Source organism: Podarcis melisellensis (assembly GCF_964234715.1).
Source record: "Podarcis melisellensis genome assembly, chromosome: 11".
In the NCBI taxonomy this organism is placed as follows: Eukaryota; Metazoa; Chordata; class Lepidosauria; order Squamata; family Lacertidae; genus Podarcis; species Podarcis melisellensis.
The window spans coordinates 7,031,859-7,052,288 of NC_138543.1; the positions used below are offsets into that span (position 1 = coordinate 7,031,859).

At 44.6% G+C, this 20,430-nt stretch overlaps 1 protein-coding gene and 1 long non-coding RNA gene across 9 annotated transcripts in view; one reads left to right on the forward strand and one right to left on the reverse strand.

Annotated features, from left to right (window-relative positions):
• Positions 1–20,430, forward strand: part of NTRK2 (neurotrophic receptor tyrosine kinase 2) — a 187,273-nt gene that overhangs the window by 109,389 nt on the left and 57,454 nt on the right. For 7 of the 8 annotated variants that reach the window (XM_081930494.1, XM_081930500.1, XM_081930496.1 and 4 more), the window contains one exon: positions 13,864–14,052. In XM_081930494.1, coding sequence (XP_081786620.1) covers positions 13,864–14,052 — 189 coding nt within the window. The remainder of the gene's footprint in view (positions 1–13,863; positions 14,053–20,430) is intronic. The other variant, XM_081930501.1, reaches the window with a different exon arrangement.
• LOC309380715 overlaps positions 1–20,430 on the reverse strand; it is a 28,509-nt gene that overhangs the window by 7,762 nt on the left and 317 nt on the right. The window lies entirely within an intron of this gene.

Consider the following 20,430-nt stretch of genomic DNA (forward strand, 5'->3'; position numbering starts at 1 on the left):
AGGACGCACTTTCCCCCCTCCAAAAGTTAAGAGGAAATGTTTCTGCGTCCTATGGAGCAAATGCAGGCTCCTTGACTTCAGCGAAAGCAACGTGAAGCCTCCAAAGCACAGAGGGAGCGTTCCCTCCGCACTCCGGAGGCTACGCATTGCTTTCGCTGAAGCCTGGAGAGCGAGAGCGATCGGTGCGCACCAACCCCTCTCGCTCTCCAGGCTTCAGGGATAGCCGCCTGAAGCCTTTGGAGTGCAGTGGGACCTCACGCTGCACTCCAAAGGCTTTGAGGTTAGCTGTGAAAAGCCTCTGCAGGGCAGCAGGGTTACTTCACCCCGCTGCCCTGCGGAGGCTTCATGGGCTGTCCCAGAAGTCAGAACAGTGAGACGGAGCGCTGCGCAGTGCTCTGTCTCGCTGTTCTAGCTTCGGGGTTAGCGGCGCAAAGCCTCCACAGGGCAGCGGGGTGCAAAAGTAATGGACTGATGACTGAGCAGTGGTTTCTGTTGCTTCTCTAGCCTAAACACGATATTCACGTAATATTTCAAAGAAAATGTAGTTATCCATGATCAGCCATGTGCAAAATACTTTTTCCATTACCTTGTTTTCGCAATATATATATATTTAAAGCCCCAGAAGAAAATGCAGATGTTTAACCTTCTGTTGCTCTAACCTAACACAAATATAAATACAATATATATAAATCCACAGCCATTCTTTTGTGGATTCCTAGAGCATTTCTCAAATGTACCTGCTCAACAAGCCCTCTTATGTCTTTTATTCAAGCGAAATACACTTTGCTGTTTGTGTGCATTCCTGAAGGCATTTGTTGCTTGTGTTAATGCAGCCTGAGTCCACCCTTTGTTTGCAAAAAAAAGTGATTAACAATACTCCAATAATAATAATTCTATTACTACTACAACAACTTTCTGTAGAAAAGGTCACTTAGAGATATTTTTTTTTTATGTCGAAGTGGATGCCAGCTTTTCATTATTTATAAGTGGAGAGATAAAGCTACACATTCACCATGATAATAGAAAGTGTTGCTTGGTAAGTTTTCTTATTTATATGGCTAATAGTTTTTCCTATCCTGACCTCTGAAGAAGTTTCATGCTCCAGTTTTTTTTTTAAGTACTACAGAATACAAAATTAAAAGACTTTCTGAATTTGAGACATTTTATAGACTTTGGCTTTTAATACCTAGCTAGGATCTAAAAGCCTGAACAGCACAATCCTATAGCTACATATCCCCCATTGAGTTCAGTGGGGCGTACCTACGCAAATGAGTATGAGGCTGAAACCTCAGCTAATTTTATTTCACTCCTAAGCCAAAGGGACTTTTCTGTTTCAGGAACTTCATCCATTTTATTTGTTTGTATCCTATCCCCTCTCCAAAATTCAGTGCAGTCTCCATGACTCTTCTTCTCCCACACCCCATCTAGGAAGTAGTTTATGTTGACAAATATTACATAATAAGGTTAATGGAACTTTCTGCTGAGTAGACATGCATAGAATTGTGCTCTAACAAATGTTGCAGGTCTCCTCAATTCCTAACCTGGATGGGGAGAGTGCTGTTTTTGGGCTTCCCACAGGCCTTAGGTCTGCCACTGTGAACAGGAGGATGGACTAAATGGGCCTTTGGCATGATCCATTCGGTCTCTTTTTATGTTCTTCTTGAAGGGGGTGGGAAGAAGTAGAAAGGTAGATCCTGTGAAATGCCAGGTGTTAGGTCCCCACTTGTACTGTCTTCAAAAAATTCATTTGGAGGGATGATCCATCTTTTAAGTTGTGTACTGTAAATCTTTACTTTGGTTTACGTTACGATTTGTCTTTTGGGTTTGTGAGGAGGCAAATACTGTGGGCACGTTGACCAGAAGGCATTTCATTTGTTCCTTAGAACTGTTAGAAAGAACTCAGTCCTGCCGTCCTCACAAATCTGTAACAGCTGCTAAGCCCTAGTGGTTGTGCCAGACAGTCTGGTAAAGCCAGGCTCTAGCAGAATGTTAGGGCTTGAGCAATGTACTTTAGACATAGATGAATTGAGCTAATAGCTCATATTTCTCTGGTACTGTGGGCCAAGTCATGCAAGTCCTTAATACCTACTCTGGCAAAACTCCCACTGATAGTTTTGTCTCAGCATGAACCAAGGAGTTTTCAAGATTTGATCTTGCCTTAATTTCTCAGGGGTTAAAAATGAGGAATGGATTTTCATAGATTTTCAATTAAACATTATGTAGACATGAAACTGTCGCTCTTTGTAATATAAGAGACCAAAGATCCATCATTTCCCTCTTTACACGGCATTGGACTATAAGGAAGATGTATTACTTTAACTCATTCTTAACAGCAGAACATTAATCTGCAGTTGTATAAATGAACTATTGTCTCTCCAGGACAGAAAACGTCATTTGCTAAAAATCATGCGCTGATTATTTCAAGACTTCATGCTTTACTGCTCTGGAGAGCACTCATGCATAGTGGAGTACTGCTGCTTAGCACAGCTTGGCCGGCCCCCTCTATTTGCAGAGAGATCTCTGAAGAGGAACCTCTACACATGAGTAGCTACTGCCCACCAGGGTCCTCTATGTGAGTAACACGTAGAGAGGGCCTCTCTGATCCTCATTCACATGGGACTTGTTATGTATAATGAGGCTACGAGTTAATAATCTAATCTCATTCACATTTATTTTAGAGGCAGTCCAACTGAACTAAGTGGGAGTTGCTTCTGAGTAAACATGCACAGGATCAGTCTGTTAGGAAAGTCTGGATGGTTCACTGTTACAGATCCACTTAGCTGAATGAGTAGAAGAGCCCTCAATGCTGCAGTGTCATCTTACCACATCAAAACTTTTCACATTGGTGACACACTTTTTAGACAAGCGTCATTTCGTGACGCGGTAGTTCGGTTTTGCTAGCAAACCGGAGGTTAAACTAACCCCTTTCCAGGAGTGTGGATAGCATTCGCACGACACAGCTGCACACTGCAGCCAAGACACTAATGTGTTAATAATTTAATAATAATAATAATATTTTTTAATTTATACCTCAGCCTTCCCAGTTTAAAAATCGGGCTCAGTGAGGCTAACAGCAAATATAAAACATTGATTAAAATGCGACTTAAAAACAGCATAAAACAGCATAGAATACAACATAAAATGCAGCATCAACATCAATAAAATACTAAAATGCAGGAGTCATTTTGGGGGGGGAGGGGGAGCCAGACAGTAGACATTGAATGATCATCAGGAGTAACTGGCCAAATTGGTCCTACTAGGGCCAGCAAGGAGGTGCGTGAATAAGAATTTAAATTTGGGGACCCAGAAAGGGTTTCTTCATAGAAGAGGAAAGGGAATAGAGGATCAGCCTTATTCTGATTGAATTAGGTGGAATAGTTCTGTCTTACAGGCCCTGCGGAAGGAGATCAAGTCCCTGCAGGGCCCTAGTCTCATGGGACAGCATTCCACCAGGTCGGAGCCATCACTGAGAAGGCTCTGGCCCTGGGGGAGGATAGTCTGGCTTCCTTAGGGCCCGGGACCTTTAAGCTATTATTATGCATGGACCTTAAGGTCCTCTGCGGGACATACCAGGAGACACAGTTTGGAAAGCTCTGAACTAAAGGTGTTGAAGGGTGTGGGGCATAAGACCATAAAGTCCCCTCTCTAAAATTACCTAGTTGCACCACTGTGCCAATCAATCCATCATTTTATTTGTATGCCATCTTTCCAAAGTTAAAACAATGCTCAAGGCCGCTTGCAACAATAAAAAAATACATAACTACAAACAAAAGTAGTCATAAACAATAAACCAAACATCAAAGCATATACAACCAAATTGAACAATTGCCACATAAATCATAATTTCCAAAATAAAAATGCAAAAAATTAACAACAACAACAATAATCCCCACCCACCCAACAACCCCCCCTAAAGAATGCTTCAGCTCAAGGGGCTGTTCAGCAGCCTCGGCTTCTGTAGCTGGAATCAGTCAGGGTCCCACCGTCCCAGCCCAAGTGGGAAAGGCCTGCAGGGCAGGGAGCAGGTCTTCCAAGATGGCCCAACTACCAAACACAAGCAAGAGACACACCCGAGTGCTGTCTGTGTGTCCCTGTACAATTCTTTATCATTCACTCTCCACTCTCAAAAGAGGATGTATGTGTTTTAAGGAGGATAAGGAAGAATGATGCAGACAGGCACATTTCACATTTGAAATGCCACTCCTCTAATTTGTGTATTTCCACCTGATTTAGGGACCTGGGTGGCGCTGTGGTCTAAACCACAGAGCCTAGGGCTTGCCGATCAGAAGGTCAGCGGTTCAAATCCCCGTGATGGGGTGCGCTCCTGTTGCTCGGTCCCTGCTCCTGCCCACCTAGCAGTTCGAAAGCACGCCAGTGCAAGTAGATAAATAGGTACAGCTCTGGCGGGAAGGTAAACGGCATTTCCATGCTCTGCTCTGGTTCGCCAGAAGTGGCTTAGTCCTGCTGGTCACATGACCTGGAAGCTGTCTGCAGAGAAACACTGGCTCCCTCGGCCTATAGAAGAAGATGAGCATGCAACCCCAGAGTCATCCGCGACTGGACCTAACAGTCAGGGGTACCTTTACCTTTATTTCCACCTGATTACAGAAAAAAACCCTTGTATGAACAGAAGGGCAATCAGGAACATCTGATTCTATCAGCAACCAGTGTTTCTGCTACCTTCCATTTAGGACTAATAAGGTTCGATTCTTGGCCTCTCCCTATAGGTCTGGGAATGTTTCCCCCCCTGTCTCAAATCCTAGAGAGCCCCAGTCAGTGTAGACAATACTGAGCTGGTGGTCTAAGAGAGCTTCCAGTGGTCTGAAGTGAGCATAGTGTCACAACAGTCTGATCTCACGTGGAGAGTTCATTGTAAGCAAACAGGCCACTAACATTGGTTGCCATGATAAAATGGTTTCTGGATCAAACTTGCAGCTGTGAGCACTTTTGATAGCACAGCTATAATAAAATACAAATAGCTGAAAGGAGTATATATTCATTTCAATCGGGAAATTGCTTATTTCATCATTCTCTAGGGAACTGGCGTGTTTGACATCAACATTTATTATGCAGGATCTGTTTCTGAAAGGTGTGTTTAAGGTTCTATTTAAATTAGCGAGAGTAACCCTTTGACGCTGTTGTTGATTATTTAGGATGAACCAGAATGCAACTGTTTCACCGCCCTTGCTATGACTTATTGCCAAATTTGTCCGAACACTAAAAATGTCACTTCAATGCATTTCCTCTCCATCAAAGTCGAACTGCAAGGTAACCCATTACCGTTCTCTTCAGGCCTTAGAGAAATATATTTCCCTGTCAACCAAAAAAGGTGTAACTAAACAATGGCCTGATAGGTGGAATGAAAGCTGTATAAAGAAGTGTTTCATTCCACCAGGATTCATGAACTGTGACCTTGAGCTTGGATCCCATTCAGCCAAGGGGGAGTGAAATCTTGCAAGTTGGTTCTTGAACTTGAACTTTATTGCATAGGCAGCCAGCCCATTCCTGTCAAAGGTCGGGAGGAAATCCTCCACGTACTACACTGCAGATGTCGCTGAAATAGGCAGGCTACCCAGAATGCTTGAATGGAGGGAAAGTGACATACTTCAAGAGAGATCAGCCCTCTGAAGAAGTCAAACAAGATTTATTAAGTTAAATATAGGTACAAATAGACTGGGAATGTTTTATTCAAGTTGTTCCTGGGGGGAATACGTTGTGAGCTCCAGCATGACCTTACAATTTTCTCCCCTGGTAGATGAGGCCATAGGGTTGGGTGCATGGCACACCAGTGTTCTTGCTTGAGTGTGCTGCAAATTTCCTGTGTAACTTCCAGGAGCTGAAGCTTCTTCCCATAAGCTGAGGAGGTCATGTGCTTACAGTGGCAGTCAAAACTCAGGGGCGCTGTCAAAGCCAAGGACACCAAAGCCAGCAGCACAATGATACGCAGTAGGAAAAGAGCTGGAGGCCAACGCTAAGGAATGATGGTGTGAATAAAGCCCAGCACATGAGGCCTGCCCTACCATTAGGCAGTGTGAGGCAGCCACTTCAGGTGACAAATGTTTTGGCTCAGAGAACAGCAGCAAGATTTTGGGGAAGGGGGTTAAAGCTGTTTGTGCAGTATGGCCTCCCCTAAGCCGGCCTGTCCCATCACAAGTGTTGAAGTAAGATTCCAATGCCATTCCAGTCAGCTTTTGTAAATAGAACAGGGTATTAGAAATGAAGAGTAAATTGGCACACATTCTCTCTGTTTCTAACAATTCCCAGCTGGATACCTGTGGGAAGCCCACAAACTGACCTGGCCTCATCATGTAGTCCTTTGGGGCCTAGTGAAGACAACCAGTGCCAATGTCTGCTATGGTCCTGTTGCACCAGATCAGGAAAGCTGCCATTTTAAATACATGATGGGACCTGAGAGCACCCATTGTTGTTATGTTTCATGGCATTCTGGAAAATTAAGAATGGGGGGGGGGGGAGTTGTCAATGTAGGACAAGACCCACCAGATAGCACTTGCTGACGGACCTCCTTATGTTGTTTGCAAGCAAGGCACGAAGGCCTACCCCACTGTTGTTTCCACAGATGCTGTGGACAAGCTTGAATGAAAAATCCCAAAGTTCATTGGATTCCCTCTTTTTCCTTTTTGAAAGCAAAGGAACTGTATCTCAGCATTGTCAGTGATACCCACAGAAGTACCACACCACTCAACAAAGGACAACCAGCAGGCTGCTTTGGAAGGTACTACATTTCTAGGTGTGTCATCCAAAAATACACCCTGCAATACAGTACCATAAAAAACTAACTAACTGGAAAAACCATATGTGCAATGGAAACAGAAAGCAAACATGTTCAGCATTCTAGAGAAAATCTGGCTACAATATGTAGCCTAAGGATAACCTTTCAAACACAGGTCTCGCCATTTGACTGTTGGGAAGTCCTCCAGCTGTGGCTGTGTGCAAGTGTTTCTGCTGTATCCTGTTAATGGCTTAAACCAGGCATGGCCAAACTTGGCTCTCCAGCTGTTTTGGGATGACAACTCCCATCATCCCTAGCTAACAGGACCAGTGGTCAGGGATGATGGGAATTGTAGTCCCAAAACAGCTGGCGGGCCAAGTTTGGCCATGCCTGGCTTAAACATATAGGAATACAAGAGAGAGGGGGGAATACAAGAGAGAGAGAGAGCGCGCGCAAGGCTCTTGTAGCCTCTGGAAGAGTTGTAGGAAGTCAGAGAATCCAACCTCCTAAGGGGAGAATGAGAAGGATCCTGTTGCAAGGGTGTTGAGAGAAAAGTGAATATGGGAGGCACACAGGAATTTATGGGATAGGGTGGAAAGAACTAGAGAAGAGGATAAGTACTTAGGATGTGTTGCGTGCCATTTCCAGAATCAGAAGTAGAACAGGTGTAAGCAATAGGATTTTCTCCAGATGGCAGACTGCAACTTCTATCATCCCTGACCAATGGCCCCATTGGCTGGGACCAATGAGGATTACATAAGAGCCCTGCTGGATCAGACCAAAGGTCCATTATCCTGTTCTCATAGTGGCCACCCAGGTGCCAGTGGGAAGCCAGTGAACAGGACCTGAGTGCCAGAGCACTCTTGCTAGTTGTGATTGCCCCCAATTGGCGCACACAGGCCTTCTGTCTCCAGCACTGGAATCTACAAAATGTGGAAGGCAGCATGTTGGCTAACTCTGAAGTAGACCCAGCTTCTATAAGACCTACTTACTCCAAACAATAAGTAAAGCTATAAATATAAAAACAACCACTGCCCAACATATTACTCATTTTGGCAAAGAATGAAGTCTTTTATTGCTTTAATATTTCAGAGACATTGATGCAGCCTTCACAGTCTAGCTTCTTAAGTTGCCCCAGCATTTGTTGGGCAAGAGGTGGGAGCGGTAACAGCAATGGAATTCAGTCAGGCTGGGTCTCTGATATCAGATTAATTGTGTGCAATCGCAACTGGGAAGCGTGGACTTTCAGATGTTTTGAGTGGGCAAGTAAAGTACTCTGCTATTATTGCATGACACTACAGATGGCTTCCTGGAGTGAGAGTTCTCTGTGGAAATGTAAGCCAGTGGACATTTTGTGTGGGAGTGCGGCTCTTGGGTGGGGGCAGAGGATGGTGTGATGGCTTCTGGCACTTCCATGCTATGTGTAGCAGGAAACAGTTCCTCTACCAGAACGTTGACACACCCCAGAAGGGCCAGTCACAATCTACCGTATTTTTTGCTCTATAGGATGCACCTTTTCCCTTCCAAAAATGAAGGGGAAATGTGTGTGCGTCCTATGGAGCGAATGCAGGCTCCCTGGCTCCGGAGGCTTCGCGTTGCTTTTGCCGAAGCCAGGAGAGTCTGGTCTTTGAGGCTGGCGGTGGGGGAAAGCAGCACTCCCCCCCCCCCCAGTCCCACAGGCTCTGTCGAAAAGCCCGCAGGAGCCACGCAGTCTTTAAAGAGCGCACCGCTCTTGAGGGCTTTTCCCCAAGGAAGGAGAAGGGACTAACCGGCCGAGTCAATCCCTTCTCCCTCCTGTGGGCTTTTGCGGGAGATGGGGGAATTCCCCCACCTCCCGCAATAGCAGGGAGAAGGTCTGGGAGAAGTGCACAGCCTGTCCGCTGCTCCCAGAGCTGGGGGGGGGGTGTCATATTTTTTCCTTGATTTCCTGAAAACTAGGTGCGCCCTATGGTCAGGTGCACCCTATAGAGCAAAAAATAAGGTATGCATTTTTTGAAGGGGGGAACCTACATAAGAAACATGGATAACTACCATATTTTTATGTCTATAAGACGCCCCCATGTATAAGACTATTTTTGGGGACTCAGATTTAAGAAAATGGGGGGAGATGTATCAGTGTATAAGACGCCCCCTAATTTTTGACATTAATTTTTAGGGGGGAAACCTGGTCTTATACATGGAGAAATACGGTACTTTTCCAAATCTCCAGGCTAGACGCTATATTGGAAATGATTCACATGCAACTTCAGAATGCACATCAGATATAAGAAGGAAGGACGGAAAGCTAGGGCAGGAAGTATTTCTCCTATGTTCTCTCTCTCCTAGGCAGATTGCTGTTTCTTAATCTGTTTTCAGTTTCCAACTTTAAAAAATTAGAAAAAAAATAATCTTAACATGAATTCAGCTGGCAACATCAAGCGGAACTCCATATGTGGTTACTATTAGCAATTAGTGACCTGCATTTCTAGCCATATTTTTTTAAAATGTACTTTTCCAACTTTTGGTTGTAAGCCAAAGCTGGATTTGTGAAAACAACATCAATAATAGGTGTTATCAAAAGGTTCCTTCTGCTTCTGACAAGTAATTAGCTGACCCCATTTGAACCAGATGCAGCAGAATTTCAGCATTTGGGTGGAAAATTACCCTTTGCCTCAAAGTTCACACACTGTGCGTATATGGGAGAGTTGATGGAACAGTGAAAGCTACTTCCAATTCGAAGTGAGTGTTTTTAAATTCCCTTCTGAAAATTGTTTTGCATTCTTGAAACCTCACGCATACATTTGGTTGTTCAATTAAGTGTTGGCTCTATAGCATAGCCTTTGACTGTGGTGTAAATTTGGCAGTGCATTAAGGAAATGGGATGCAGCTTTTCATCTAATAGCTAGTCTGTCAGATAAGCAAGCATTAAAACAGTTTGTACGCCAGTTTACTCACATTTATCAAGGGAGCTGACAAACAAGGTATTTAAAGAGGTGTAAATTTAGCTGTCTCCTGACACACAGAGATTTGCCATCTGTTAATTACATAACAAATAGAGGACAAAAGGGGGGAAAGTAGGCATTGCGAAATCAGAACACTTGCACTAAGCTCATTCATTGCCACAGTTTTGTCTGGAGTATTTAATTATCTTCTTTTAGGATATTAAAATATGATGCCGGTTTTTCTTTCATTGTTTTCCATTGTGGCTGTTTGTGTGGCATTAATGTGGGTTAGGTGAAGGTTTTCAGAGCACCATCTAATATTGGTTTGTGGGATCAGTTTCACTTGTTGTGGCCTGAAAATATGGGCAGGATACTGGCAGGGGTCTGGATTATCACAGGTTACATTCAACTAAGTTAGGTCCATCCATGTCATTGGTTGAACTCTGGGTCTAAGTAAATCATGTCCATTAATTCTACTGGTTCTACTCTGAATATAAAATATAACTAACACTGGATACTGCCTCATGTGCTGTGTGTTCTGTTGACCCTTGCCTATCATGGCTAATAAATATTAGCCAGGAAGGTTTGACCATATGAAGTGGTTGAGATGGGGGTGGGTTGATACTTCTCTTCCAAAAAAATAGTGCAGCAGTGATCCCTTTCTCAAGAGTCGCTCCCTGGACTCTGAAATTCTAGATAGCTATGATCCACTTCCAAATGTCCAGGGCAAGAGGATTGAGAGATGGCAGCTGAACAGTTTCAGGCTTGCTTGGATAAAGCTACCCATTTCACTCTGGCATCATGGATGGCACTGAAATTACCTTGGTCACCCTGACTGATAACCTTTATCAGGTAAGCGACAAGAGGGAGTGCAACTCTGTTGGTTCTTGATCCCGTTGTGCTTTTGATATCATTTAATAAAATGTATGCATCGTTTGATTGTAAAAACAAACAAACCTCAAGGCAGTTTACAAAAGATAAGACAGTAAAATCAAGAAAAAATCACAACCCTGCAGGTGTAGGGCGGTATATAAATTTAATAAAGAATAATTAAAGAATAATGATAACTCTAAAACAGATCAAGATTACCTCAACTTTCTTTTTTCCTGATTTTGAGATTATTATAGTCAATTAAAGTAAATAAGAGGAAAAAGGAAAGAACAGAAAACAAGTTAAAAACAGATCAAGATTACCTCAGCTTTCTTAGCATCTGGGTGGGCTTGTCTAAACCAGAATGTTATTAGCAAGTGCTTAAAAGAGTACAGTGAATTGGTCCAAGTTGTTAAGGGCTTTATATGCGAATAGTAACTTGGCCCAGCAGCAAATCGGCAACGTTTCAGATCTCTTGAGCCTCACCTCACCTCTCAGCAATCGTGCTCCAGCATTCTGCACTAACTATAGTTTCTGGTTCAAGTGTGAGGAAAGTCCCAAACAGAGTGCATTGCAGTAATACAGTCTTGAAGCAAGCAACACATGGACTGCTGTGGTAAGGTTTTCCTGGGCCAGGAATAGCCTTCCCTGTCAAATGAGCTGCAGTTGATAAGAGACACTTCTAGCCACTGAAGTCCCCTGAGCCTCCAGATACCATTAACTATTGTATCCTCCTGTACTGACACCATATTACAGGACCTCCTCTTGTAGCTGCAGAACTGATCCTGGACAGTAGCATTGGGCGTCTTCTGCTCAGTTCCTTGGCATTTGTGCAGGACACATGCTTTTTAACATCTATATGAAGATGGTCAGAGCTATCATCCAGGGGTTTGGAGAGTCATCAATATGCAGATGGCACCCAGCTCTGTCTCTCCTTTCATCTGATTCGGAATCAGTAATAACTGGAATTGGATGAGGGTCAAGAGGCTGGGAATGAATCCTGGCGAGATGGAGGCATTGTTGATGGGTGGTTTCCAGGTCCTGGAGTTAGGTAGATGGCCTGTTCTCCGTGGTGCAGCACTCCCCTGAGAGCTTGGGGGTTCTTCTCGAGCAGGCATAGGCAAACTCAGACCTTCATCCCTAGCTTACAGGACCAGTGGTCAGGGATGATGGGAATTGTAGTCTCAAAACATCTGGAGGGCCAAGTTTGCCTATGCCTGTTCTAGAGCTGTTGTTATTGTATGCCCTAGTCCTCTTAAGAGCTAATCCCATTCCGGAAGAGTCAGGTGGGGCAGGGAGTTGCTCTGCAGAGGAGCCCCTCAGCTTTTAATATGATGGAAAGTAACAAGTAAAAGGAACTCAACATTTCGTGCAAGGTACCCATAGAAACAAGCAATTGCCAAGAAAACAAAATGCTACTCCAGTTGTCTTCGCTGAAGCAGAAAGGAGACATATTTGGCCATAAGTAGAATCAAATTTCAGTTCCAAGGCATCTGCTGAAGTGACTATAATGAAATTTACAAGTTTGTTTGTAACAGAGTAGCATAGAGGAAGTCAGAAGATGAGGAACACCATCAAGCAGAGGCTGGAGACTTCTTTCCTGGTATTTGATGGGTTTCCTGGTTCACAACAGCAGGTGATATGTTAACACTTGTTTGCAAGCTTGTTTGCATTTCTAATGAAGTGCTAAAGGTTGCGTTTTAGCTGGATGAAGAACTTTTGTTGAAGCCTGAAGTATTTTCTAAGCTGGGGTCCAAAGTAAGAGGAGGAGATCAGTGGCGTTTACTCTCACTACACTACGCTCCAGCTTCAAGATTTCCCTGGTGTAGTGGCAAGCAGCCATAGTAACTGTGGTGCAAGTCATTGCTTTTCAGGTAAAGTGAAGTTAAGGGGGTAGGAACCACCGTGTCATATATAACTGAATTCAAGATGGTCAGTGGATTGAATTAACTTTCTGATTTATGAATTCTGATTTATGAAAAGCCTCTAGAGTACTTTGCATTGGACGGTAATTTTACAATACAACATGAGCAAAAGGGGGAACTAGTAAAGGGATTTGTGGTCATGGCCTGGGAAGGAGGGATGACCAGTGAGAGGGTGACCTCAGTGGTTGCATTTGTCCTCAGGGCGTGAGGCTCCCCATTCCCAGAGTACATGGTGCTGAGCGAGATATAACAACAACAACAACAACAACAACAACAATTTATTATTTATACCCCGCCCATCTGGCTGAGTTTCCCCAGCCACTCTGGGCAGCTCCCAATCAAGTGTTAAAAACAGTACATATTAAAAACTTCCCTGAACAGGGCTGCCTTAAGATGTCTTTTGAATGTCAGGTAGATGTTTATCTCTCTGACATCTGATGGGAGGGCGTTCCACAAGGCGGGCGCCACCACCAAGAAGGCCCTCTGTCTGGTTCCCTGTAGCCTCACTTCTCGCAATGAGGGAACTGCCAGAAGGCCCTCGGTGCTGGATCTCAGCGTCCGGGCTGAACGATGGGGGTGGAGACGCTCCTTCAGGTATACAGGACCGAGGCCGTTTAGGGCTTTAAAGGTCAGCACCAACACTTTGAATTGTGCTCAGAAACCGAGATAGCCAGACTCGGTATAAGGCAGCTCAAATTAGCGCTGTCGCCTCCCTCACCGTGCAAGGCATTCTGGGAGAAGGTGCATTTGAGCTGCTGATGAGCTGCTTTTCTCCATCCATTCCATTGCATCCACATTGCATGGCTTACATAGTCACCAGTATCTTACAAGGAGACCCGCTTAGGACATGAGTCGCCATCTATACATTTGCTGTGTTTTATTATTCATTTATTTGTTGCATTTATATGCTGATCATATATAGCTAAGTTTAATGTGCTGTATGAGTGGGCACTTTATTTATTGAAAAGTACAAAATGCCATCCAAATGGGAAAGAATGAGAGTTTTAATTGGCGCAAAACAGCAGGAGAAACCGTCATTCGGAGCCTTCTAAAAGTCAGCACCGCCTATACATAATTGCCACGGTTTGCTGTGGATCAGCTTCCAAAGTGGTAACAGGATCAGAGCCCAAGTGATGTGCAAATGGTCAACTTCCAGAAGCGGCAGCCGTTGAGGTCGGAGGCAAGCAGCCTGGTCAATGGTAGGCAAACAGGCCCCACAACTCAACCTTTGGTAGGTCTGCTGCCTTGGAGGTGCAGAGGTTAAGGCACTAGGCCTCTGGGTGTCCTGGGTGTCTAAAGCTCTTTTCCCCGCATCCTCTGTGCAAAACCTTACAGTATGTAAGTGAGGACCAGAGCAATGATAGAGGGAGGGGAAAACTATGTCAAGTTACAGGGACATCTTTGTTTCTAACTTTAGGTCCTTCTTCAGTTATCAGCAATGACGACGATTCAGCGAGTCCTCTTCATCACATCTCTAATGGAAGTAACACTCCATCTTCTTCCGAGGGCGGACCAGATGCAGTAATTATTGGAATGACAAAGATTCCCGTAATTGAAAACCCTCAGTATTTTGGGATCACAAATAGTCAACTCAAGCCCGACACGTGTAAGTACAGGTGTTTGTTTATATGTCTTTCAGTCGCTGGTTTTTCCTCTCCTGAACTGTGTATGAGAACCAAAGAGCAAATTAACAATGCAGTCCTAAACTTTTTCATTTTGATTATGGTGTATAATCTAATTTCGTTTAGATTGTGTGTTCAGTTGGGCTTTCTCTCATGGTGCAAGTAGGACTGCAGCCTAAATGAACTTTTGAGGTGGGAGAAATGGGGACAGGTGGATTTCTCCAAGCATTTGAATCCGTCAGGCTCTGAAGATCAAAATCTGGTACAGTTTTAAATACATGTCAAGGAAGCATAAGCTAAACCTGCAAATTGCCAAAGGTCAAGTTGTAATGCAAATGTTTTGTTTTGTTTTCAGGTAAGTTTAGAGATGTTTGGATTAAATTAATGGTTTCTCTTGTATGTTTTTATTATTTTATTTATTGCATGTATATACCACCTTTATCTTCCAAGGAATCTAAGGTGGTATACCTGGTTCTCTTCCTTCGCAGTTCATCCCCACAGGCTAAGAGATGCTGACATAGTGAGCTTCATGGCTGAGTGGGGATTTGAACCCTGGTCTCCCAGTCCATAGTCCAACACTCTAACCATTGTGCCACAGTGGCCAAGGCAAATACACTAATACCCTTTCTGTTGATTATTGGAGCCATATATAAAAAGCAGAATGAGGCCGTAGATTGTATCACAACAACAACTTATTATTTATACCCCGCCCATCTGGCTGGGTTTCCCCCGCCACTCTGGGCAGCTTCCAACAAAATATCAAAATACAATGGTCTATTAAACACATGGGATGCGGGTGGCGCTGTGGGTAAAACCTCAGTGCCTAGGACTTGCTGCTCGTATGGTCGGCGGTTCGAATCCCTGCGGCGGGGTGAGCTCCCGTTGTTCGGTCCCAGCTCCTGCCAACCTAGCAGTTCAAAAGCACCCTTATGTGCAAGTAGATAAATAGGTACCACTGTATAGCGGGAAGGTAAACGGCGTTTCCGTGTGCTGCACTGGTGCAGGCTCGCTAGAGCAGCTTCGTCACGCTGGCCACGTGACCCGGAAGTGTCTCCGGACAGCGCTGGCCCCCGGCCTCTTAAGCAAGATGGGCGCGCAACCCCAGAGTCGGACACGACTGGCCCATACGGGCAGGGGTACCTTTACCTTTTTTATTAAACATTAAAAGCTTCCCTAAACAGGGCTGCCTTCAGATGTCTCCGAAAAGTCTGGTAGTTGTTTTTCTCTTTGACATCTGGTGGGAGGGTGTTCCACAGGGCGGGTGCCACTACCAAGAAGGCCCTCTGTCTGGTTCCCTGTAACTTGGCTTCTCGCAGTGAGGGAACCGCCAGAAGGCCCTCGGCACTGGACCTCAGTGTCTGGGCAGAACGATGGGGGTGGAGACGCTCCTTCTACATAACAGTAGATTACTGTTATGAGAATCATTTTAATTCCCCCCCTATTATTAGTTGCTCCCCCCTATTATCAGTGCTCCCAACAGTGGCAACAAACTCAGGATGCCAGCCTATTCTCTTTAAAAAAAAAACTTTTAAAATTTAAAATTTAAATAGCTAGCAGGCTGTGTTGGTAAGGAAGAGCTCAAAGTTGACCTCTTGGCTGCTGTGGTAATCTTAGCCTGCCTAGAGCAGGCTTGTTCTATACAGTGGAACCTTGGTTCTCGAACGGCTTAGTTGACGAAAAAATCAGCTCCCGAATGCCGAAAACCCAGAAGTAAGTGTTCCAGTTTTCAAACGCTTTTCGTTTTGAGTGCAGGAGGCTCCTGCAGCCAACTGGAAACCGCGCCTTGGCTTTTGAATGTTTCGGAAGTTGAATGGACTTCCGGAATGGATTACGTTCGAGAACCAACGTACCACTGTACATCCCAACCCTCTAGCTTCAAAAATTTGAATGAATGATTGTTGAACCAGCAGAGAATTTGAGATTTGGTCCCAGTAATTGAAACCTTAAACATTACATGATTCAGAATAGCTCTTCTCCTTTTCAAGTCTGCAGAGCGTTCCTACCCCAATTCATTCTATACCTGGAGTGTTTTAACTCGTCTCTCTTTTAAATATCGCTGTAAATCTCCATCTCATGTATGGTGGATTTTTCATTTCCAGTCTGCACACATTGCTGGGCTCTGTCCATTTTGGTTTATCCTTCCTTGAGATTTTTCTATGGGCTGGTGAACAAGATCAAGAATGTCTACCTGGTTTCCCTGCATTACCTGCTTGTAGATGGATAAGAGTAGCAATTGAAGTCACAGACTCACAAGGAGGCTCTGAATATGAAAAGGCAATTTTTGATATGAGGTAATTGTGTGCAAAAACTTTGCTGTGTGAGAAGCAGCATTTCACCTTGGAATGACCTATAATTTCCAATTATAACTGTTAGAATGGCATTGCAGTGAAGTAATCTGCAGGTGTTAGGATGGGTGGCAGTGTTTTAATTTTTTAAAGATTACACTCTCACTCTTGAAGACCCCATAAGATTGAAAGCAGCTCATACAGCTATTTGGAGGGCCCTGTGTTTGTTTTACAAATTCTGGCGAGAGATGCAATATCCCCTTATCGTCCTTTTGCCCTTTTGTTGATACTGTTACTGCTGACTGATGCCTTGGCTGCTAATATTTCAAAATTGAAATGGGGCGTGGGGGAGAAAGTGGTGGAAATGTTTCACAAATAGACTCACCAGGGAATGGCCATTAATATTACACAAAAACAGCGATAAAATATACCTGAAGGTAATTTAATTGAGCCCACCACACTGAAGTAAGGTCTCTTAATATGGTAAATATAAATGGCTCAAGCAATAGAACTGCATCATGTATTGTGGAAGAAGAACCTTTGTCCAGGGAAAGGTTACCAGCAGCTAACATAAACTAAAGGCACTAAAGGAACTATAAAGTATGTTCAAAGCACATTTCTCCCCTCAAAGAACTCTGGGCACTGTAGTTTACTCCTCAGAGTTATAATTCCCAGCAACCCTTAACAAACTACAGTGCCCAGAATTCTTTGGGGGAAAGAATGCACTTCATTTTCCTGTCACCTAAAGCAAAGCAAGCCAAAAATTGGGAATTGGGGGGGGGGATTAAAAGGGCAAATTATATCATTAAGTGAGAAGAATTGCAAAGGGATTCTGATCTTCAAAGACTACACCATGGGTAGGCAAACTAAGGGCTGGATCCGGCCCAATCGCCTTCTAAATCCGGCCTGCAGACAGTCCAGGAATCAGTGTGTTTTTACATGAGTAGAATGTGTCCTTTTATTTAAAATGCATCTCTGGGTTATTTGTGGGGCACAGGAATTTGTTCATCCCCCCCAAAAAAATATAGTCTGGCCCCCCACAAGGTCTGAGGGACAGTGGACTGGCCCCCTGCTGAAAAAGTTTGCTGACCCATGGACTACACGGCCATTAGAAATTGTTGTGCTGGGTTGGCCAAAGGACTATCCCATTGAGCATTCCAGTTTCCAGCCAGACTGGCTTCCCAACTATTTGTGTGATATATTGCCTGTACAAGTTTTGAGCCCAACACAATTAATTTAACTGATTCCGCTGCATAATTCCTTTGTCCAACAGGCAGCGGATATCACCAAACACCTGCTATTTCTCTGCAAACTCCTTGTTGCTTTAGTTTGCTTCCAAATGGAGTGAACTCTCCCACTCTTTGAAGCCTGTTCTGACAATTTGCCTTTCTTGATCTGTGCTCAAGAGAAAGGTGAAATATAACTTCTTACTGTCGTTACTGTTGGGACAAACCAAGCAGTATAGCTCAATACTTAATGCAGAAAAGGAAGAAATTATTTGCAAGTGTTTGAACTATCTGCCAGAAATGTGAGGCTTAGTTTAGTACACACATATACAAACAAACAAACAAACAAACAAACACACACATATAAAATAGTTTGTGGTCAAAAAGTTTTTTCAGAACCTACCTTCACCCCACCCTAAGCAGAGCTGGCTATGAAATAGGTTTCATTTCAAATCAGTTGGTTCCAAGTTTTTCCTTTGGCTGGCTTCTACCATTTTAAATCAAGAGCTGAGTTATTGTTAATTTTCATTGACTTCTTATCTATTCCCAAGAAAATTTCAAAGTACTGATGATCACTGGTGCCAGCTCATCCAAGTCCTATTAGCTCCAGTGTCACAAGAAGCCCTGTTCTTTGAGTAGAACCAAGTGCTAAAAGTGCATCTCCACAAAGTAAGCAGTCAATATTATCAAATAAATGAAATATCCGGTCCCCCTTGATGAATGCACTGAGTCAGATATATTAATTACCCTCTGGCTGAAATCCAGAATTTCCATTGCCATTATTGCTGTTGCTACTACTACATTTATTATTTACCATTTATTTTATTCTGGAAATTGTCCTATTCCGATGATTGTTTCCACATTTCAATTAATGCACAGAGATGGAGCAGGATTGCACCGGCGGATCCCAGCCCTGATGTCCGCATGAGCCTCTGAAGATACCCTAAGATGTTTGCATTCAGCCAAATTCATGAAATGGGACCTTGCATGCATTCAGATGTGTGTACATACAGGTTTCCATACAGCCAAGAGCCCTGTGTGGTCCCGGTTCTGGATTGCATGGAATTCCAGAACATACTGCATACTTACTTGCTGCCTTGCAGGACATCTTTGGGAAAAGAAAAGGCTAAGGAGTAAACCCTACCAGGGGCAGAGCTACCTGCCCTGGCACCTGGAGCGGCATGGGGGTGGGGCTAGCCACCCACACATTGAACATGGGGGGACGCCGCTAGCTGCCTGCATGGTGAGCATCCCTAGCCACCTGCCGCCTGTGCAGAGAGTGAGGCAGGGTGCTGCTAGCGGCCCTCGCGGCGAGCGTCCCTAGCCACTTGTCCGGCGAGCATCAGGAGTGTTGCCGCTAGTCACCTGTGCGGCGAGCATCAGGGGGGCACTGCTAGCTGCCCACGGCAGCATCGTCCCTAGCAGCCCACTGCCCACGCATTGAGCGTCCATGGGCACTGCCCACACAGTGAGCGTGGGGTGGGGGGGTGATGCAGTGATGTCACCCACCCTTATGGCTGACACCCGGTGCGCACCGCATCCCCTGCACCCGCCTTCCTCCGCCCGTGACCCTACACAAATCCAGAGTGGAGTCCCTAAGATAGTTGAATGGCGCCTTGCGCTCCCCTTTCAGAAACTCCTGCATCGAAGCTAGTATTACTCTGCTTTCCTTTGGACCACATCAGGACCTCCAGACACACTGCCCAGGCTTGCACACTGGAGAAGTCACTTCAGTGCTGCTAATGCAGCAAAAGCAACGCAGGAGGCAACAGTTATAAGTTGCCGTTCTCTGCAGCCACAGCAGGCGCTGTGATTCTCCAGTGGCTTGACGTCACCCTTGGAGGCACACTCCATTGCCTCTCGAGTCAGACAGGTGCCAACAACTGATTCCTCCTGCTGGCACATAGGAGTCCCTTCCACCCATTCAGCTGAACATGTGGGTGTTGTTTGTATGCCTTGAGGCGCACAAAGGCATTACCGGCAGGAGCAGCAAGTTCAGTCATATTCCCCTTATGTACTCAGTGACGCTGTGGAGGAATGAGGGAACACGGCTATTATGTTAGCCATTGCAGCTGGCAAGATATAGTTGTCTGGAACCAGCAGCAAGGAACCTTTTTCTGCCAAAGGCCACATTTCCACATTAGAGCATAGCCAATTTAGCACACCCTCCAACATTTCTCTGTTGAAAAGAGGAACATCCCATCCCATAGCAGTCATACTAGTAGTAATTTTATTTTTTATTGGCCACCCATCTGACTGGGTTGTTACAGCTTCCAACATATATAAAAACATAATAAAACATTAAACATTTTTTTAAAAAACTTCCCTACAAAGGGCTACCTTCAGATGTCTTCTAAAAAATGAATAGTTACTTTTCTCCTTGGCGTTGGGGGTCATATAATTCCATACCCTCCCATTTCTCCAATGAAAATAAGGACATCCTAAGGAAACACGGATGGCGCTGTGGTCTAAACCACTGAGCCTAGGGCTTGCCGATCAGAAGGTCGGCGGTTCATATCCCCACGACGGGGTGAGCTCCTGTTGTTCAGTCCAAGCTCCTGCCAACCTAGCAAGGTCAAAGTGCAAGTAGATAAATAGGTACCGCTCCGGCGGGAAGGTAAACGGCATTTCCGTGTGCTGCTCTGGTTTCGCCAGAAGCGGCTTAGTCATGCTGGCCACATGACTCGGAAGCTGTACGCCGGCTCCCTTGGCCTGTAAAATGAGATGAGCACCGCAACTTCAGAGTCATCAGCGACTGGACTTAACTGTCGGGGGTCCTTTACCTTTTCCTTTTTAAGGAAAAGTGGAACATTCAGGGATCAAGTCTGAAGCTGGGATGGCTTCTGCAAAT